Genomic DNA, 22,987 nt, shown 5'->3' with positions numbered 1-22,987 from the left:
TCCCTTTCCCTCTGGCTCCTCCTTGCACACTCTCTCTCTCAAACAAATAAATAATCTTTTAGTCAAAAGAACAATTTTCTTTGTACTCTTGCCTCTATTCCTTTTTGGTTATGATCCCACCATCATTTGTACCTCCTAACATATTTTCTTATATCACTTAACTCATTTATCAAGAGCTCTTTTTTTATTATTTTCTAGATTATTTCAGGTCAGTTTCTTTCCGATAAGAAAGTCGGGACTTACGTAGAAGTGGATATGTTTGGTTTGCCTGTGGACACGAGGAGGAAGGCATTTAAGACCAAAACATCACAAGGAAATGCTGTAAATCCCGTCTGGGAAGAAGAGCCCATTGTGTTCAAAAAGGTTGGTCTCATATCCTTGATATGAGATGTAACTGCATATTCTAGGTGTTCCACCCTGAGGAAAAAAATTAGGCGAAGAATTATTTGTTGCTTAATTTGGGAATTTACATATTTATAAAGCAATATCAATTTGGGGGCTATCTTAACTGTTCCAGATCTCTGTGAATCACTTGTTTAGATTGTCAGAATTGTGTTGTGAATCACTTAATTCTAAAATATGTCATTTGGAAGACCAGACAAACATATAAATTAACTCGTATTCTCTCATAATACAAGTGGTAAAGGATATATTTTCACTGTAATTGAAAAAAAGTAAAGTGGGAAGTAGGGAATAATAGGGCAGCACAGAGAAGGAAGTCTGTACTTCCTAAAAAAAAAAAAAAATTAATTAAATTTCCTATTCCTATAACCTCTAGCCTCTGGCAGCTGGTCATTTTGTCTTGTCCGGATTCTGTCCGATAGAGTTAAAGTCTTTCCATTCAATGGGACTTTCTGTCTGCCTTCACCAAATCTTCTTCACATTTGGTTGTCACACAAAGGAAGATATTAGTCCAGTAGAAAGTGGATAGACTGTCTTACCATACCCTTTGCTTCTATCTGGCTAGAAAATCTAGAAAGGCTGTCTTCTGCAGAGAGAATATCCATGTTAAAGGTCCCTGTGCTCCCACTATTTTTAATATGTTAATTAGATTTAATAGTAGTGTCCACTTCAAAGAGTTATTAATAAGTATTCCATAATACACTGAAAACATTTATAAAACGTCTGACACTTTGAAAATAGTCAACAAATGCAAATGTTGACTATTTTCTTGCTCTTGTTACCAAAATTAAGTTTTTTAAGGATACAGTTAGTCTCATGTTCTCCACACATGTTTTATATGGGGGGGGGGCAGCAAGCAATTACTTGTTGCTAATTTGGTAATTATTTATAAAGTAATCTCATTTTGAAAGCTGTTCGGCAAGCTCTATTTTTGCATGTTTGCTTTTGCTTGGAAAGTATAAAAGCAATTTGCTTTGAAACTGTAAGAGTAGGGGCACCTGGCTGGCTTGGTTGTCTAAGCATCCAACTCTTGATTTTAGCTCGGGTCCTGATGTCGGAGTCATGGGAATGAGCCCCACGTGGAGCTCCACGCTGGTGTGGAGGCTTCTCCCTCTCTCCCTCTGCCCCTGCCCCTTGTCCCTCTCTCCTCCCTACTCACGCATGCGCGCTCTCTCTCAAAGAAAAAGAAAATGTAAGAGTAGACACTCCAATAGTGAGAAGACTACTAACTTTATATTTAAATGAATATTGAAACTTTTGTCATTTCCATATTGAGAATGTTCATGTCAAAAGTAAATGGTCTACATGTGGAACAAATCCTCTCTTGGGACGAGGTGATACGACATAGACAAAGCCATATCTCTGGGATTCCTTTTGAAAAATCCAGGTTCTAGAGCAACAACTTCACTTTTAATCAGTTTGCCAACTAGAAGCTTCTACTGGAGTTTGGAAACACAGGCTGTATTTGAATATTACCTTTCTAATTCTTTCTTGGAGTCACTCCTTCTTGTAACCACTTGGATCCTGTGTTTCCCTCTAGGTGGTCCTTCCTTCTCTGGCCTGTTTGAGGATAGCAGTTTATGAAGAAGGAGGTAAATTCATTGGTCACCGGATCTTGCCAGTACAAGCAATTCGGCCAGGTATGGATAGTGTGGTGAGAAGCTATCAAAGCTGTCAAGAAAACCATCACCACCTTACGTGATTGTTCAAGGGTGATTGAGGAAGCTGTCTGAAAGCTCAGTGGGTTATAACAAGTGCTCTATCTTCACGTTCATGAATCTGTGGGTTGGCAGGGTTTGGCTGGGCTTAGCCATGAGGCTGTGTTTTAGGGTGAGGGCTGGAGTTAGGTCTGTTGTTCCACATGCACTCATTCAGGCTTCTGGAAGGAAGGAGTCGGGGTACCCACAGTACGGACATTTCTGGCCGCCCCCTGGAATGCATATAAGAGCAAGCCTAACTGCAAATGCATTTTAAGTCTCTTGTTTGCACCACATCACTGACATCCCGTTGTCTAAAGTCAAGCATATGGCTAGGCCCCAAGTTAAGAAATCACGTACAGGGGAAGAATTGGGACCAATAATTCAGTCCACGACATAGAGTTTTAAATTCTCTTCTGTGGGGAAAAACATGATTGGAAAGGAGAATAATCAGAATCAACATTGTTTTCTTGTCTGCTGAGAAAAATAGTATCATGTAAAACCACGTGATGTAAATGAGAAAGAAGTGGCCTGTTCGTCATCCATAGTCTCCTAAAATAAAGACTTACATCACACAGATGTTCCTCTGTTGTAACTAACACTGTGAAGAAAATACATGATACACAGTATTGTATGTGAATGTCCTCCTCTAGGCTATCACTACATCTGCCTGAGGAATGAAAGGAACCAGCCTCTGATGCTCCCAGCTGTCTTTGTCTACATAGAGGTGAAAGACTATGTCCCAGATACATATGCAGGTAAGGAACCTAACTCAAGGGAATGTTTCCACCTGGGGCCATCCTTATTTTTGTGGTTTAATGGAAGGAAAACAAGACCAAAAACAGGCAGGAAATTCTGGCCTCAGAATCACTTCTATTTAAGTATGTATGTTGATTAAATTGCTCAATTCTTTGTCAATAAATTTTAATTTCATTTCAATTAAGTCCCAGTAAAATATTGAGCATGCTTATCTACTCATGGTATTATTTTTATGGATCCAGCAATTTCTAGCCCATGCTTCTTGGTACTACAACAGTGTATCTAGGTCTGTACAATGAATTTGTCTTCGGCCAGTTTTAGAAGCCAGGAACTTTTCATGGGTGAAATCCTAAGGTTAGGGGAATTAACCAATGACAATGTCAACAAAGAATCATAAATTTAAATAGTCACAGTGTTGAGCAGCCTGGTTGTAAGGTATTGGAGAGTGGTGGTGACTATGGCAAACTTGGACCATATGTCCACCCAGCGATGGCAGCCATACCTCACTCCAGCTAGACCGTAAAAGTGTGAATGGTACTCATATTGCCAAGTCTTCAGGTTGTTTGAATAGTCTGGAAAGCGGGTTTTTTATGTGAAACGTCTTCCTTCGTTTATGAAAACACCACTTCGGCCAAATAGGACAAGTGTGTAGACCATTGTTGGAATGGATGGACCCCTCAAGAAGAAACTAAAAACTATGGAATATTGAGGTATCTGGGTTGAAGCCTATCCAGTTTGGCTGTCAGAGCTGAACTCCTTTGAGTTCTGTCTTCTTGAGACTGCAGCAAAGGGTCCTGAGTCTTGTCCAATTCCAAAATGCTGGACGGATGAGTGTATAGTTACATGGTAGATGGAGGAGTAGAAGATGGATAATGAATTAGTGGATGGAAGGGTGAGTAGACAGATGATGAGTGAAAGCATAGGTGGATGAATGGATGGTGGATTATCAATATGTCCAGGACCTTTGATCTGAAAATGTCTCTTCTTTATTTAGATGTGATTGAAGCTTTGTCAAATCCAATACGATATGTGAATCTCATGGAGCAAAGAGCTAAACAGTTAGCTGCTTTGACACTGGAAGATGAAGAAGAAGTAAAGAAAGAGGTGAGCAAGTGTTCCAATCTTATGTGGGATTAAGCATGATTTCCACACCCAGTGGCTGGCTTTGCCTATATAACATCATGCCTTGGGAGAAGAAAATAGCACATTGGAAAAGTTCTTTGATGTAGCTCAGCATCATCTCCTAAGACATCTATATGATTGGCAGAATTTTTTATATTTCATCCTCTTTTGATAGTCTGTGCCCACCCCAGCATCGAACAGTCCACATCTCACCATTTCAGGTGAAAATTTCTAACTGATTTCATATTGCTTAAAGGTGACTAAAGCACTTAGAAAAGAAGATGATCATCATGTTATTTAGTATTTCATTTTTTGTCTTTAGAGTGCAGGATTTTCAAAGTGCTTTTGTGACTTCGTAGAATACATAAAGTCCTTAATATAAATACCTAGTGTGTAGTATGGGCCATAAATGTTTACTACTACTCTTATGCTGTATACTTATATACTATAATACATATTTCCAAATAATTGGTATATTTTTTTAAAAATTAGGTGTCACAATGCAAAGAGTAATCAAGGAAGGGACTAGAAATATTAGAAGCAAAATGTAAAAATATAAAACTTCTATGTAGACTGGTAGTCTTTTAGTTTTCAAAAAAGTGAAACAGTTTAATGATTGAAGGTGACATCAATATTAAAAATAGTGAAAGAAATAAGCTATTTTCATACTTCATTTGAGTATTCTGAAGATAAATTCATGGAGAAAGATGAGAAAAAATGGAGAACTATCAGAATGAGGGAAAGAAATCTTGAAAATTGTTTAGATAACTCTACCTAATACCCAAGTCCATTAAAGTTGATATAATTTATCATTTTTAAGATTTATTTATTTATTTGAGAGACAGAGTGAGCATGCAAGTGGTGGGGAGAGGGCCAGAAGAGGGGGAAACAGACTCCCCACTAAGCGTGGAGCCCAACTTGGGGCCTGATGCCACAATTCCAAGATCATGACCTGAGCCAAAACCAAGAGTCAGTTGCTTAACCAACTAATCCACCCAGGCACCCCAGGTTGATATAATTTATTAAATAACTCTTTTTCTTATTCCAAAAGAAACCTAGGTTTATCACAGGAAAATTTTGAACTAAACATGAGAAAAGCAAATCCCAAAGATATTACCTATAATTCAAACACCTAAGCCACCGAGATCTAAGCTATCTAAAGATAGCTTTTTACACTAGGTATAAAAAGACTAGCTAAATAGCACAGTTATTACTTTCTCATAAAACAGGATAATATTCACAATCTGTGTTTTGACCCTTTATTTTCACTTAATGCAAATATTTTTCATGTCATTAAATATTCTTCTATGACATACCCTTTAATGATTTTATGGTTTTCTATCACATAGCCATATCATAGTTTATTTTTGTAACCCCTATTACTGGATATTTCAAATACTCCACTCTTTTAAAAGATCTTAAGGGAACATATGTAAATACATTTTTAAACACATCTATGATTATTTCCAGCTTTTTTGTACAGAAATTTAGAAATTTTTGATCTAAAATATGTTGAGCTAATTGAACATGAGAAAAAAATGGAAAAAAAAAGGATAACATTCATCATAAGAGTAACATTTTCCAGGCTCTTATTTACACTGCTGGCATTGTATCCCATAGAACCTGTAGAGAGTGAAATTTAAAGTTACACTGGTAAGTTTCAGAAATAATGCTTTTTGTGGTATGCAATAAATAGGGTTATAGGAAAATTTTATACTTCCAGAAAATTATGCCTAATAGCAGACATAAATATACCTCCAGTCCTCTGGAGAAGCCTGCGGTCATGAGCCCTCTGTAGCCCACACCTGCAGCAGCCCTGTAGACGTGGGTGAAGCGGCACTAAAATGAAGGTCTGAGGGGCGCCTGGGTGGCTCAGTTGGTTAAGCGTCGGCCTTCAGCTCAGGTCATGATCCCAGGGTCCCGGGATCCAGCCCTGAATCCATTTCTCTGCTCAGCAGGGATCTGCTTCTCCCTCGGCCCCACCCCCGGCTTGTTCTCTCTCTCTCTCAAACAAATAAATAAAATCTTAAAAAAAATAATAAATATAAAGAAGGTCTGGGTAGGACACCAATAACCTCTGCTTGGAACGTGGGAAGCCCTCCATCTGTGAGCCCCACACAAGCAGTGAGTGCTTGGACTAAGCCTTCAAAATTCACACAGGGGGCCTAGGTGTTTCACATTTGTTTTTCTCCCCTCAGCGGATACCTAGCATAGATGTTAGAGGCACACATAGCGTTGGAAGTGTATTTACTTCCAGAGGACTGGAACTACATTGCTGGAGGTGTCTGCTAGGTTATTCTTGGAAGGAGGCAACCCATGGTGAGCAAGGGAAAGATCCAGGAGAATAAGAGCCCAGGTCCATTGTTTCCAGGTGGGCAGCTTCTGTATTACAGCTCACACTCCTGAGCCCCTCAGGGATCAGGCTGAGGCTAGACTCCGGGCTGAAACAGCATTTCAACTTAATCTTCTTTTCCAGTCTTATCCTCTTATCCTGTTTTCCTTACCTTCCTGCAGTTTCCTCCTGTTCTCAGAAAATCATGCACTTAAATACCGCCATGTTGAGTTCTGCTTATAGGGAAACCAATAAGGCTCAATAGTTGCTGTTTTATACTGAAAATCAAGAACGAATGCCTTTTCTGAGTTTTTTGTCTGGGAACCAGAATTTGAATGTTTCACAATAGTCACATCTTTAATTCTAGTGGTTCTTTAGAGATCATAGCGCTTTTTCTTTCCAATGACCTTCAAAAGGATTAAAAGGAGAAAATTCAGTGAATGCCTCATTTTGCTCATATAAACACCAAAATGGAATTAGAGGCTCTCCTTAGAAATCTAACAGAAGTTCTGAAATTCTTTTCTCTTCCACCTGCTTTAGCTCACTACCATACGTAATAAAATATAATTCAAGGTAAAGATAATTTATATAGATAGAAATAATCCTTAATAACGTCCTTCTCCAGTTAGAGAACAGGAATTTTTTTAATCAACTGGATATGTCTTATTTTCTAGGAAATAAAAGTTCAAAGTTCAAATGTATTGTCATTATTTAGAAACAACACTTTTTCTATCATGAATTTCTACATATTCATTAGCCAGCTTCTCCAAGGAGTGAACCCTCAGTTGGAGAGAACATTTCAAGATACTGCCAGTTTCTGCTTATATCGTATAGCAATTGAGATAAAAAATCTCTCTCTCTATTTTTTAAGATTTTATTTATTTATTTGACAGAGAGAAACAAGCAGGGGAAGTGGGAGAGGGAGAAAGCGGGCTTCCTGCTAAGCAGGGAACCTGATGTGGGTCTTGATCTCAGGACCCTGGGATCATGACCCGAGCTGAAGGCAGATGCTTAACGACTGAGCCACCCAGGCACCCTGTGATAAAAAGTCTTTTAATGAGGTGTTCTACTCATGGTGCACCAGAAAGACTTTTTCTAGTGATTGCAAAAAAAAAAAAAATGTCACTCTAAGGAACGGGAGACATAGGGCTTTCAAGATGTCAGGGATCCTGTCACACTGTAGTCCTTTCAAAGTCTTATCTTTGCACCAAACATCACGTATCAAAAATCTGTTTAGAGAGAATGCAACGCTAACGAATATAAAAATACAGAAGTAGCATTTTAGGTCAACTTTATTTTCGTTTCTCCTCTAGCAGTAGTGATCAGAAAGGAATTTCAGTAAATGTACAATGTTCGTTAAATTTAGAGGATATTTAGACATTTTCAGTTTTAGAAATAATTTTAGAGACATTGAATCCCAGAGATTCCAAATGGTCCAACAGAGAAAATATAATTTTTTTTCCTTTGAAATATCAAAACCCTAAATGACCTCATTTTTGAAACTCAAGGAAAAAAAAATCATTTGCCCTTACCATTTAACGCTAGAAAGGAAAAGTCATTCCACACCTTTGAGCACCGATGTGCCCTTTCTCTTGTCTTGTAATGATGTAAGTTTGTTTGAATGAGGCCACTGAAAATAAGTAGCTGTGGTTTTCTCAAAAGAAAATTCTATCTAGGACATGGCAGGCACTGGAGACACTATTTTAGCAACGAAGACTTTTTTAGTATAATCCTTTTAACTTGGTAGTTATAAAGGTCATTTCTATTTGAAAACTAAAGACTTCATTGGATGGCAAAATATTCCCAGATTTGTAATACTTTAATAAATGATCTTCATAGAGTAATGTGCAAACCAAGTAACTAGGCAAGTTGAAAATTCACCCATGCTTTGAACACTATACATTTCAGATCATGTGGAAAGATAGATAGATAGCTATCTATAATAAATCCAACATTTATTTATGTAAGTTAAGGAATAATAGAGATTTGAGTTGCTGGGTTTATTTTGTGTCTTTTAAAGTCATCATTCAGGACACTGGGTTAGTAAAATTGTAGAAAGTTGCCTAATCTGAATTATAACAAAGGTTTTAAAATATTTATAATTATTTCTTTGTTTAAAAAAAGGTATATAAAAATTTTTTAAACATAATAACTCCCCCCCCCCAAAAAAACCCAAAAAGGCCCTGAGTAATGTTGGAGATAACATTTTTGGTGTATGTCCTTCTAACAAGTAGATGCATATATGTTTTTTCTTTTAGAAAATATTAATTTTTAAAAATGGTTTCACAACCTTAATGTTTTCATGCGTTTATAGAAATGCCTGATGAGACATCAGTAACACTCCTGATTTTCTATTTTTAAAATATACCTGTAAAGAGAAAAGTAAATATCCAATGCATTGAACACAAAATATTACGTGACGTCTTTAATGTCCACAAGCAGTACTTGAACATGACTTGTTTTAGCATGTTGGGGAATGCAGAAGCATTTTACTGAGCGCTTACAGCGTACCTAGTACCGTTCTGAGCCCTTTCATGGATTAACACACTTACATCTTAAAATATCCATATGTCTTGGTTACTATGATTATTCCCATTTAGCAGATGAGGAAACTGAATACTGAGAGCTTCGATTTCTCAGCCAGTGTCACACAATCAGTAAGGAGGAGAGTGGGTGTTGAAATCCAAGCCATCTAGCTCTGGAACTCATGTTCTACACCAGCATTTCTACAAGTCAGATGTGCCAACCAGGGAGGGCATCCTGAGGCAGCAGGTCTGGGGTGGGATGAAGCTCAGCACCTCTCACAAGCCCCAGGGAATGGGATAATGCCATTGTTCCACAGAGCATACTTTGAGTAGCAAGGGACCACACTCCACCCCATTGTGCTACCTCAATAAAGCAATTGCGATTTTCTAGTAACTGTAAACAAGGACTACCCTTCTTGCCTCTTTCTGTCCTCTAAGCGCGTGGCTCGGATAACTAACCACAGAATATAAGACCTTTACCTTAAATGGCAGCATCCTTTGAATTGAATTTTTTTGTTGAATCAAATGTCAAGATTCCCCCTGCCTTTACATCACTGGATATTATATTGTTCTTCAATATAATAGGTTTCTTTATGTGCCTTCCCTTTGATTAATTTGCACAGTGGCTTCTGGCCAAAATTCAGTTCCCCCAGCTCAAAAGTTCTAAGGCCATGTTCATTCACTAAGTGGACATTACCACCGTTGGACAAAGTGATGATCTAAGACAGAGAATGCCCCAAACCTTCCTCAACCTTCAAGGCCAAAATTTCTGTTCTCAAGAGTTCCCTGTATCATCTGTGTGTGTAATACACAAGCAAAGGTATGTTAGTGGTCTTTATATCACTTTGACATTGAAAGGGAAAGTTGTTTCGTAATACCATAATTTCATTTATTCCAAGAGGCCTACTTTTTAAGTTGTCAGACTCGTGTGTTCTTATAAGTGAGCTGGAATGTATCAAAAATAATTTATTTCCTTATTCAGTATATGGCAAAATAGGCATCTTTTTTTTTTTTAAATAAGCATCTTTGATGGGATTTGATTATTTGAGAAGAAAAAGGTTAATTATATGATCTAGTGTGGATTTCACCAGTAAGATAATAGCAAAAATCCAAGATGGTACAACTCATAAGGTTACCGTGTTTAACTTCAGAGAAAGCATTGTGTATCAATCTGTTTCTAAGCCAGAAGCTTATTACCTCATCCATGGTTCAAGAACTTGGCACTAGAATCAAAGATGAGATTTCTTAGCAATTTTGGACTCTCTTTAAGTGAAAATCTTGCTCCTCAAATAATAATTTAGCAACATGCCAACTTATAGAAACAACAGTTTCTATAAGTTTAAAATTCAATCCCTGAATTTTAAAGCATCCAATAAAGTGAGAAGAGAAAGTTTGCCTTTTTGGAGATGGCCTTTAGATAATGACACTGTCCCTTTATTCTATATACAGATTTGGAGTTTACAAGGCATTTTATTGGGCCCCCTGGGGGAAAAAACCTGAGCCCTAACTAGACAACATGTAATCCCCATTTTTAAAAGAGGGGAGCAGTTGCATGGTAGATTGACTTGCCTATGATCAGTAAGCAAAAAGTGGAGGAACTAGAGCTTTTTAAATGAGTTCTCAAGAGAAGACCGTATATGAATTTGAGTTGAAACTACTCAAGTATTGGTCCAATCTCACTGCTTTTACAAATTTCCTCCATATCAATTTTTCAAATTCAAGGGATTCAAATAAGGAGCTTTGGGTTCATCTGCCCAAAACAGCGCTACACCCAGAAATTCAAATATCACAGTCCATGCGGGCCCCATACTATAGGGGCTGTAAAAGTGTGACTCTCAATGGCAGTTTTTCACTCTCTAGAATAAGGCTTCTCCAATTTTTGAATGCAGACAGATCCCCTGGGGATCTCGTTTCAGTGCAAATCCAGATTTCATTGTTCTGAAGCAAGGCACAAAATTCTGCATTTCTTTTTTTTAAGATTTTATTTATTTATTTGATAGGCAGGGAGGTAGGCAGAGAGAGAGGAAGGGAAGCAGGTTCCATGCTAAGCAGAGAGCCCAATGCGGGGGCTCAATCCCTAGACCCTGGGATCATGACCTGAGCTGAAGGCAGAGGCTTTAACCCACTGAGCCACCCAGATGCTAAGGGCCTTCCGAGTAAACCTGCTGCTACTGACCTATAGGACCAGATTCTGAGTAACAAGGCCTTCAGACTTAAGCATCCTTTAGTATAACCCCAATCACTTCCTAAGCACAGATTGCTGGCCCTGAGAGTTTCTGAGAGTAGGTCTGGGGTGCATTTGCATTTCTAATGAGTTTGTTAGTCATGTTTTGCTGCTGGTGAAGGGACAGGCATTTCCTACATCTGTGGCTCACTTGGGGCTCTCCCCACATAGAATTAAAAAGACATTATTCAGGGGCGCCTGGGTGGCTCAGTGGGTTGAACATCTGCCTTCGACTCAGGTCATGATGTCGGGGTCCTGGGGTCAAGCCCCACATCGGGCTCCTGGCTCAGTGGGGAGCCTGCCTCTCCCCCTGCTCATTCTCTCTTTCTCTCTAAGTGAACACTTAGAATCTTAAAAGAATAATACTAGATAGATAAATAAATAAAAAACCATGATTCCATGCACTCTAAAATGTCACCTTCATCACAGGACCCCAGCAGGGCTCCAGGAGAAACTCTCTTCTCAGGGAATTGTCCAGAATCTGTTTTGTGAGTGATTGACCAGAGTACTTACCAAGTGATTTGACTTAGATAAATTGAAAAATACATCCCCACAGGATGAATGTTAAGGGTGGTTGGTCTACATTCATTTTAAAAAAGAAAAATTCATGATTTCTGCCCAACTATAAAGAGTTCATTTTTTTTTCTGATTTCAGAAAAAAGACTGTATCAAATATTTCTAATACATTAAAATTGGCAGGAACAATAACAGAGGTAACAGACATAAAATAGTGTCTCCCTTTAATCTCCTTCTAAATAAACTGCCATAATTCTGAATTAAATGCGGATTCTCTACAGACAAGGACAGCATCTCCATTCACTCACTGACACATTCATTCAAAAAAAGCTGTTTCTTATGGTAACATAAGGTGGTTCTTTAGTTTCAGGCCCTTGTCATTGGTAGTGTTTGTAGTGATCATACATGAGCTGAAAATAAAAGGCAGATTTCTTCATTTATTCATCCAATAAAAAGATTTTTGAACACAACTTTGTCAGTCACCATGCTGGGCATTGTATCCTATATTATATTATACAGGATATATATGTTAATAAATACAACAATATATATTAATAATATATATTATATATGCAATATAAAATAATTGTATAAGAATAATATATTAATATATATTAATAATTTACATAATGATGAGAAAAATCAGGTGTTCTCATAGCCCTTACAATCTGGAGGAAGTAACATTAATAAAAATTCATGCATATGCATGTAAACAGCTGTTACAAATGTTTCAGCAAAGATACCATGTGATGCTGATGATTTTTTACGTGATCACAGATATGACAAAAACGGAAGTCAATAGATGTATTTATTCAGCTCCTTAAAACTGTGTCCTGCTTCTAAGTCACTCTGGTGGACTCTTCACAATAAGGTTTTGCTATCATTTGTTATAAAAATTCTCAAATGTACCCAAATGTTGAAAGAACTGTATAATGAACATCTATATATCAATCACCTGGATTCCACAATTTACATTTTGATGCATTTGCTGTATCACATTTATATCAACTATCCATTCATTAGTCTATCTTATTTTTTGATGCATTTCAAAGTAGGCTGCAAATATTAGTTTACTTCATTCTGAAATGCTTCACATTGGAGGTTTTTAGAAGTGTTTTTAATTCCTTAGAAATGTGCAGTGGATGCATTATTTAATTTCATTCAGGGAATATAAATTCAAGGTGCCAGTTGTATGTGTGTTTGAGGAAGTTCTATCTGGAGGGAAAAGCCCCCATCTGTCTGGAGTGGACTGGATTTCTACATGAAGAAATTATAAGCCTTGACCTTGATATTCAGCAAAAGCTGATGACCTTAACCCTTACTCATCTGAATAATACAATGCTGAATCAAGATGCTGTCATCCTAACCACTACATGGAAGGGCCTATACTTTTTATATGACTCAGGCAGGAAAGTATGACCCAACACCTCCAACAGTACAATAAATATTTGGTATTTGGAAGACCCCTTACTTAACTATATTACACTCTCAAATAAATTCTCCAAACTCCTCAAATCCTTGTTTTCTATCGCTTTATTGTTGGGTCCAAATTTTCAGTGAACTGGATAGAAATCTTTTCAACTGATGTACCAAATAGCATCATCTCCTTCTGCAAAACTTGTTAAAAAAAGGGGGGGGGGCTTTCCAGTTATCCTCTTAATGGCCCACCTGTGTTATATTTTAAAGTCACTCCTGTTCCTGTTGGAAGGAGAAAAGATATAAATCTTTAAAAATCTTGGTTTTAACAAGACCATTATTCCTTATCGGGAAGGAAAAATGTTGTAGTGCTTCCATTTGGCCACTAGAGGGCAGGCACCTGCTGCTGTAGTTCATTCTTCACAATTTTCTCCATCCAACTAAGCAAAATCTAGTGCAACTAACTAACATACTATCTTCTGAACCTTCTTTCCTTGAAATGTATTTAACTGGATTCCAGGAAGCTCTCCATTATATTGAGAAAACTGACATTTCTTGTTCTGTTGTTTCTATCACAATTTCCAGTAAAATAGGAAAGTATTTCATGCTTATTTTATTCAAACTCCTAAAAAAAGACCATTTGGGGAAAGGCTAGTCACAGGTGTTGACCCCCACTGATTCTTTTGATAGGGACAAGGAATTTGGTTTTTGGACGTCAGCTCAAATATCTGTAAAGGGGAATTATTCAACCTTTCAGTGATGAGGTCAAAACCTTTCCTCTAATATTGTATTACTACTATAGGCATTTTTTGTTTTTCAGTTCTTGCGTTTAGCTGTTCTATTTAACTCATTTAGCTTTTTATACAGGAATGCCTTTTTAGTGTAACAAAGTTAACTCTTTGGGAATGATGTTTATATTTATACATCTCTAAATTTCAGCTGCAAATTAAGTTACTTTTGTGGTTCCTTAAAAGTTACTATTAGCTTAAAATTCAGAGTGAAGTAGGACAGCAGTGAAACTCAGATTTTAGACTCTTAACACATATTCAGACATTAATCCAACTGTCAACTGTGTGGCCTCTAGCAAGTTATATGACTTTTAATAAAGTCTTTAGTAAAGACCTTTTTAAAAAAGATTAACTTATCTATTTATTTGAGAGAGAGAGCAAAGAGGGAGAGAGAGAAGCAGACTCCCCACTGAGCATGGAGCCTGATGTGGGGCTCGATCCCAGAACCCTGAGATCATAACCTGAGCCAAGGACAGATGCTTAACCAACAGGGCCACCCAGGTGCCCCTAGTAAAGACCTTTAATAACAGCTTAGATTTCTTTGCTTTACAGTGGAGTTGAGTAGGCAGCTGATACTGGCTGTAATGAGGCTGGTGTGTCTAAAACCATCTCACACTCACTGATCTACAGCTGCTTCTGTAAGCACTCTCTATGAGGGAAGGGTCAATTGGAATTTGTACTCACCAGCCCTTGGTTAACACAGTATTTTAAACATCAGTCTGAAATATTTGCCATCATAGATTCTCACTAAATAAATAAATACAATAAATAAATAATCATAAGAGACACCTGACAAGTATCAAGCAAAAAAAAAAAAAGGCAGAAACAAAAACTGTTGAGGAGCCCCTGGATTCCTTTTCCTTAGTCTAGCATTCTCCTTGGCCACCCTTTGCTCTCCGCTTTGTCTGGCTACTGGGGCAAGCAGGTGGGGCATGGTGGGCTGCAGGTTATTTGGGCCACTGCATTTCCCAGCATGCCCCTCTCATTCCACCATTGCTGTGGGTGCATTGCTCACCCTGACACAGTCCTCGAATTCTAGACAAACTGCCGAGCATGGCGTACAGATGGGCAGCTTCTGGGCCAAAGGTGGTCTGAAGATGTGATTTGTTTGGTCTCAGTGATTTCAAATCAGGGGATTTCACACACACACACACACACACACACACACACACACACACACACAATTTGTTTTCCAGCTTTTATTCAATAATAGACTGAAGCTGAGTGGCAGCTGCCCCTTTCCAAGACCTCCCTTTCCAACTCTGACCATGGCCCCACTTTGCCTTGTTGTATTAAGTCTTGTCAGCTTTGCTCATTTCCATCCTTCCCATTAACTGCCTATTCATGTATACTCGGAGAGACACCTGGCTGGCTGTCAGTGGGGCGTGCAACTCTTGATCTCAGGGTTCAAGCCCCTTGCTAGTCTCAGAGATTACTTAAAATAGAATCTTTAAAAACAAAGGACTGTATAGTGTGAATGGCGCCCTCTGGGGGTTCTGCCGTGTCTTCTACCTTCCCGGAGGCATCTGGGTGTGTGACCCCCGCGGGGGGGGGGGGGGGTCATATCTGGGGTGTTAACTAAAGAAGCATTTCTCTAAAGATTACCTCACAATCCAGCGCCAAACCTTGGTGGTCTCTTTATCCTCAGTTATAACTGTAACATGTTTGCCTGTGTGTTTATTCAACATTTATCTGCTTTTAAAAAAATCTCTCTGAATTGATACATTATGTCAGTTTCCAGGACCTGCGGCTTTGTCTTGCATAACCTTGATAAGCAGAGATTTATTTTTCCTTCCTCTTGACTCAAGTGGATGATTGAACTTGGTTTCCCAAGGGCGTACAGCTACACAGAATGTCTGCAAAACCAGATACAAGGCGAAAATAAGCTTGCTGGATTCATTTTGAACACATTTCCAGCCTGATACTCCCAAGACACTAAGTTTGGTTGCCAAAAAAAGCCACATACTATTGCCTTCATGAAAGCTGGCTTGCCATCACCTCTTTTTCCCTCCGCCAGAATTTTCTTTTATCCTATCTTTCTTCAGAGGACTAATTTTAGCCAGCTGCCACATTGGGGAAAAAATGTGATTTATCTCCCACACGGTTCCAGAAACCTGCCTGGATATAGATGGGGAAGGTCAGATGCCTGTGGAACAGGAGCCCCTTCTTCCCATTTCCCAGGCAGCTGACTTTGGTGACCGCAGGCTGGGAAGGCTGGGAAGCGTTCTCCTACCTTATTCCACGCAGATAACCAGGCCTAGTGGATGACTCTGCTGATATCCCAGGGTTCTTTTCCATATTCCCTTTACTTCAGTCCATTCTGTGCAATGTACATGCATCTTCTTTATGAATTTTGTGGCCAAACATCTGTGGTATTCCAGTTTTCGCAAGTGCCCCAGAAATCCAAATGCCTGCAGGAGTGAGACAGGTGAAGCCGAAATGAGTGAAGAGGGAACCTCCTAAAAGGGACAGAAACCATTCCTTTCTAGCTCAACATAGGGAATGCAGGCTCAACACTGCCGATCTGATTTTTCAAGAAAAGCAAGAAATTTATTTTATTAATATAAAATCTCCTTCATTAAAATCTTTGGCAACCTTGGGGGAGCCAAAGAAAACATTCCCATGCACACTGTTTGGACCCTATGCCTCCAGTCTGCAATTTTTTTTTTTTAGGGTTTTATTTATTAAAGTCATCTCTACGCCCAACGTGTGGCTCAAACTCACAACCCGAGATCAAGAGCTGCATGCTCCTCCAACGGAGCCAGCCAGGCACCCCCACTTTGCAATTTCTTGGTGAACAAAAATATGCAATCCTTCCCTTGGGCATAATGCTTCTAGGGAGAATTTTCCTGATGGGTGTAACTTAATAATGCAACCAGAGTAGGACTTACCCATCCAAAGAAGCCTCTCCCTCCCCCAAAGGCAGAGTTCTACCACCGTGAGTTGTGTAGGCTGGTTAATTTCCTCCTTTAGGTTCCTGCCTCCCCAACTTCATTCCCAGCCATGGATCTCAGGGATCATCGCTTCCACTTCAATACCATTGGCCTCGAGCAGGCCATGGTAGATAAGTAGGGGTGATTTGTTGAATTGATATAAGTTCTGCCATCACTGGAAGCAGTTTCAGAACTCATGCTTTAATGATGCTTTGGGGGGACAGAGTAAAAGCCACTTGTGACAATCCTTTTCATCTTACATTGTATAAAAATATTATCATATGACCTTCTGCTATCTGTAATCTCTTGACACCATATCAGAATGTTGGGCTCCAAATGATTTCTGGCTATTTCATAATATTGTTATTATGTTATATTATATATGTATTTTTAATTTACTACCAAGTAGAACATTGGGATAGCCATTGTCAGTAATGTCTGCCATGAACCTGGATGGCAAGTCTAAAAAAAGAGTTGAAGGGCATTTCAGAATTGCAATGCATCATTGCAAAGGTATGTGATGACTACTGAGGCAATTATTTTATAAAAAACAATGCTTATTCAGCAAACATTTACTAAATGTTTATTCTACATAGGACATAGTCGACTAGCTCCTAGGAGGAATGGAGTGGAGATTTTATAAATTCTGGCACATTTATTATTATTATTCATGGGTAGTATTATACAAACTTAAAAACTTTATTTATTTTATTTTTTTAAAGATTTTATTTATTTATTTGACAGACAGAGATCATGCGTAGGCAGAAAGGGAGGCGGAGAGAGAGGAAGGGAAGCAGGATCCCTGCTGAGCAGAGAGCCCGATGTAGGGCTCGATCCCAGGACCCCAGGATCATGACCTGAGCCAAAGGCAGAGGCTTTAACCTACTGAGCCACCCAGGTGCCCTTAGACTTTATTTATTTTAGACCCACCTATTCACTCTGTGACAGGAACTATTCTAAGTACTTTATAACTGTTAACTTATTTGATCCTTTAAACAACCTTACAGTGTACATAATATTATGACACCCAGTAGAGACACATCTTCATATATAAAGATGAAGAAACTGAGGCAGAGAGTTAAGTGACTTGCCCAACACTACACTGCCAACAAGTGACAAGGCCAGGGGTGCCTGGGTGGTGCAGGCCCTTGGACATCTGACTCTTGGTTTCAGCTCAGGTCATGATATCATAGTTGTGAGATTTAGCCCCACATTGAGCTCTGTACTCAGCACAGAGTCTGCTTGAGATTTTTTCTCCCTGTCCCTCTGCTCCTCCTGATCATGATCCACCCCCTTAAATAAATAAATAAATGGCAAGGCCAGATTTTGAACCCAGATAAGTTTGACTCCAAAATCTGTGCTTGTAACCACCACACCAGTTAGCTACTGCTGCATAACAAACAACTCCCAAATTCAGTGGCTTACAACATCAAAAATGACTGACTGCTTTTCATTAGTCATTTGGTTAGCTGAGCAGTTATGCTGATTTGGACTAGGCTCAGCTCATCTTAGCTGGACTCCCTCATGTGTTTGTGGTCAGCTGGGGCTGGCTGGGCTATGAAATCCTTACCTAGATGACCCGGCTCTCCTCCACATAATGTCTTGTCCTCCATGGCTGTAGCAGGGGTCTGAGAAAGAGAGGGAAAATTCACAAGCGCCTTTTCAATCTTCTGCTTGCAGCAAATTTGCTACTGTCTCATTTGACCAAGGCAAATCACATGGTCATGTCCAGAGTCAGTGTGGGAGGGCACTACAAAAGGGCATGGACATTGAAAGGTGTACAGATCAAGGCTTTTTGATATAATCAACCCACTACAGTCATGGCTCAACACCATGCTGTTTCTACCCTGCTTTCCAGAGAGTTTCATTTTGATATTTCAGACCCCAGATGTGTTGTGAAAATGCTAAATCAAATGTAGACTCGTTGGCTTTGGAAGCTTATAAAAGAACAGTAAAAAATATGGAAAATGAAAGGATATTTATGATTATAGGCTGATCCTGGGGAAACACCATCAGAAGCTCCAAGTGAAGCCAGGACAACTCCAGCAGAAAACGGAGTGAATCACACTACATCCTTGGCACCCAAACCACCATCCCAGGCTCTCCACAGCCAACCAGCTCCAGGTAAACACTCTGAAAAGAGAGCTAGACAACATGACTAAGAGCCTCCAGTTTATTTGTGCCACTCAAGGAGATAGCATGAGCAAAGATGCAAAGACGTAGGAGGAGCTCCAGAAGTGTGGAATGAATGCATGCATGAATGCATGAATGAATAAATGCCAAGAAAGACTCATGAGTGATCTGGTTCTGATGATAACTTATGAAGCTACCATGAACCATCGTCCAGATCCCCATGTCTGTTTAGTGATGCAGTTATAATCTACATGCCCACAGGCTTGTGAAGGATTCTTCATGCAACTTACGAACAGCTATGCTTGACAAGCATCTTCTTAGCTCTACCTCACTCATTAAGTCTCTGCCAAGAATTCCTTTCCATCTTTCTCCAACTTACTTTTCAATGGCTTTGGGTGTCCACCAGCACTCCATTCAGCCCTTCAAGTGGATTGACTCATTTCACCCTCATACCGGGGCTGAGTGTAGCTTCTGTCATTGTCCCCAATGGGCAGATGAAGAAATTGGTTTTGAGATGTAGAAGTACTTCCTGAAAGCCACATAGCTAGTGAAGAGGGAAGTCAGGATGGACACTGTTCCCTGTGATCCCAGTTCTTGCTTTCAGCTCTACTCTTACCAAAGGTCCACTCATGCCTCACTTAGAAAAAAACCTTTGATTTCTGTGCAGCTAACGTTGACCTTTAATCTAAGACTGCTTTAGGCAATTCTCTCTCCTTTGTATGTCCTCTTTCCCCAGTAGATGGCAGGTTCCCCAGGACAGGCTTCAGTTTGATGCTTTCTTTGCACAGACCTGAGGAATAGCATATATGTGATCACTTTTTGTCCAGTGGGTTAATATAAGGTAAATAAAAGGCAGAAGAATTTCCTTCCATGAAGGTATGTCCTTCCTTCCTCATCCAACTATAGCATGGCAGTGACGAAATCCAGATCTTTTATTTGGAAGGGAAAGGGCATTTCTCATAGGAGAGAGTGAGATTTAAAAAAAGAACAAATCACATTTGAATTTGTATCAAATGTGCTTTTCAGAAGGTTGTTGAGATCAATAATGCTAAGAAGACGATTTGATCATTGGGAGTGGTATCTTCAAATAAGATTTTCATATTCCAAATACAAACATTTTGAGTACTTCTGGAATATAAATAAGTCATTTAAATACATGAGTAAATATAGTCTTGTGCTTTGAAGAGTAAAAGAAAATTTGGCATTTTAGCACTTGATTTTTTTTTTTAACTTGGTATTTTGAAATAATTTGACTTACAGAAGCCTTTTTTAAAAAGGCACGGAATTGTAAAACTGATCTCTTCTTCCCTGGTGTTAACATCTGTCAGAATCAACGTGCAGTTATCAGACCTGGAAATTAACGTTGGCACAGTACTTGGAGCTGAACTACAGACCTCATTTGAACTTCACCTGCTTTCTACTAATGTCTTTTTTTTTTTTTTTAAAGTAGGCTCCACACCCAGCATGGAGCTCAATGTAGGGCTTGAACTCATGACCCTGAGATCAAGAACTGAGCTGAGATTAAAAGTCTGACACTTAACTGAATGAGCCACCCAGGCATCCCTCTACTGATGTCTTTTTATTGTTCCAGGTTCCAACCCAGGATCCCACATTGTATTTAACTGTCATGTCTCCTTGGTCTTCTTGAATGTATGACTGTCCTGTCTTTCATGACCTTGACACTTTTGAAGAGTACTGGTCAGTTCTTTTGTGCAGTATCCCTCAGTTTGGGCTTGTCTGATGTTTTCTCATGATTAGAGTGAAGTTTTGCATTCGGGGCACGAATATCGAAGAGACAATGCTGTCCTTCTCACTACAGCATATTAGGGGTAACTGATGTCAGCATTTCTCATCATCCACCGTGTTCGATCACTTAGTAAAGGTGGAGTCAGCCAGGTTTTTAAACGGAAAGTTCTCGTACCCCTTTATAGATAATAGTTATCTTGGGGGAGATACCTTGAGATTATAAAATATCCTTTTTCTTCTTCAATGTATCTGATCATTTTGGTGCCCAACAGTGGATCTTGCCTGCCTCAATTACTACTGAGTGCTGGTCCACGTTTGATTTTTTTTTTTTTTTAAGACCTCTTGCAATTCCTGATCTTGCCAAAAGGTGGCAGTAGCATTGCTTAAACGGAATTTGTCGACCATAGTTTCTACTCAAAGTGGAGGGATGCCCTTTCTGTCTATAAATGGAGCATATAGACTTGCATTTAATTAGGTTTGCGTCTAAGTAACAAAACGAAGACATTGCTTCCAAGGTTTTTTGTTCGTTTGCTTGTTTTGGGGTGTTTTTTTTGCGAGTAATTTTCTCTTACAATTTCTTATTTCTCCATAAAGAGACTTGGACTCAAGGGCCAAACTTAGTTGTTTTACAGGAAGAATACACTTTTTAAAGTTAAAGGAGGCTATTTCTTTTGTCTCTTTATTTCAGGTTCTGTAAAGGCACCTGTGAAAACAGAAGACCTTATTCAGAGTGTCCTAACAGGTAAATGCTGCCCTCTTCCCCAAGGAATTAAGCAGCTGAATATTATACAACATAAGTATTTAGCGAGAGAGGATGCCCCTCACCTCTGAAAAATAACATAATTAATATTTCTTCTCTGAAAATACCCACAGATATACAGTCTGAATTCAAATCACATTATACAATGCCATCATGTCATAAAGAAGTAACCATATTTGGCAGATAGGACTCTATTGGTATAAAGATAATATAATTTCATAAGATATTGATATTAAAATCAAAGGATAGTTTCATACTGGAAATATGACCCAGAGAACGGGAACACACGCCCTCCCAACGTGCCAATAATAAGGCGTATATTTTAGAAATGCAGAATGTGAGCCATTTGGGGCCACCGAATACAGAGTATTTAGGAACTGTGATTCCCATCAGAAAATAATTTATATTTGTTTAGTACCTTAAACTAGTAGAGCTAAAATTGGTACCTGGTTTCTTTACTACAATGAGCAGCATGTAGAAGCATCTTCGAAACGTTTGTAGTATCTGACCCAATACACAGAAGTAATACAAACACATGTTGACCAAAAAGCAGTGCTCTTGGTAACAGCCAAAAACTATAAACAACCCAGAAGTCCATACACAGTAGTGTAGATAAATAAATTGTGGTATAGTCATAGAGTAAAATAGGGTACAGCTGGAGGGATAAATTAACTATGATCATACACAACATGGATAAAATTCACATGCAAAATGCAGAGGGAAAGAGGCCAGATGAAAGAGAGTACATTCTTTATAATTCCAGCTGTATACAGCTAAAAACACAGATCCAGATGATACTTGGGAGGGAAGAGGGGATGCAAACCCCAAAAACAGGATCTCTAGAACACTGATAATGTTCTGATCTTGATCTGAGAGGTGGTTAGGAAAGCCTGTTCACTCTGGGAAAACGTATAATGGGGTGGATTTATGATTTATGTGCTTTTATGTGTGTATATTTCACCAATACGTAAAATCTGCCTTGAATAATTACTTGAGGAATGCATTAAAACATGTTCTTAAAGATTCAATCCCATGGGCAACAGTATATTGTTAACACATAAAATAAGAAACAGAAGTGTAAATACAGCAGGATTCCAGGGTTATTTTAAAATACATAAAGGTGTAGACAAAAGGCAGTGGATGTGTACCATTATTAACACTGATGATCTCTGGGTGGCTTGTTTGCGAGTGATACTTATTACTTTATGTAAATGAACATTTTCGTTATGCTTAAGACCCTATTCAAAGAATAGCCTTTAATCCACAGACTTTAAAAGAAAAGAGTACTTTCTGTGGAATTTTTTTTTTTAAATTATAGGTTGGAACATCTTGAACCCTCTTGCTAAACTTGCTGTTGCTGGGTGCTCTATACCATTTAATGAAGTGGGATTGGATCTGTTACCCAAAATGTAGCAATTCCTTAGGATTATAAATTCTTAGTATAATAAGTTATTATGCAACCATAATGAGTCCTTTTGGGCCTGAGGGAAACCATTAGATAAATGTACCTGATTCTCTTCTTGGCCTCTTTCTCAAAAAGAATCGAATGTCAGGAGAATAGACACATTATAAAAAAAAGGGGGGGGGGAGCATGTTTCAACTGCTTAACGACCTTAGCAGAGAAGCACATAAAT

The 22,987-nt window shown here is 38.8% G+C and overlaps 1 protein-coding gene across 3 annotated transcripts in view; it reads left to right on the top strand.

The window, feature by feature from the left end:
* The window catches only part of PLCB1 (phospholipase C beta 1), a 679,879-nt gene that overhangs the window by 544,282 nt on the left and 112,610 nt on the right, over positions 1–22,987 (top strand). For all 3 annotated transcript variants that reach the window (XM_059406554.1, XM_059406556.1, XM_059406555.1), the window contains exons 20-25: positions 199–363; positions 1,943–2,042; positions 2,753–2,857; positions 3,853–3,962; positions 18,706–18,838; positions 21,282–21,335. In XM_059406554.1, the coding sequence (XP_059262537.1) occupies positions 199–363; positions 1,943–2,042; positions 2,753–2,857; positions 3,853–3,962; positions 18,706–18,838; positions 21,282–21,335 (667 nt within the window). The remainder of the gene's footprint in view (positions 1–198; positions 364–1,942; positions 2,043–2,752; positions 2,858–3,852; positions 3,963–18,705; positions 18,839–21,281; positions 21,336–22,987) is intronic.

Source organism: Mustela nigripes, chromosome 7, assembly GCF_022355385.1.
Source record: "Mustela nigripes isolate SB6536 chromosome 7, MUSNIG.SB6536, whole genome shotgun sequence".
Classification (NCBI taxonomy): Eukaryota; Metazoa; Chordata; class Mammalia; order Carnivora; family Mustelidae; genus Mustela; species Mustela nigripes.
The sequence above is the reverse complement of the archived record's forward strand: the minus strand, read 5'-3'. Positions and strand labels throughout refer to the sequence as shown.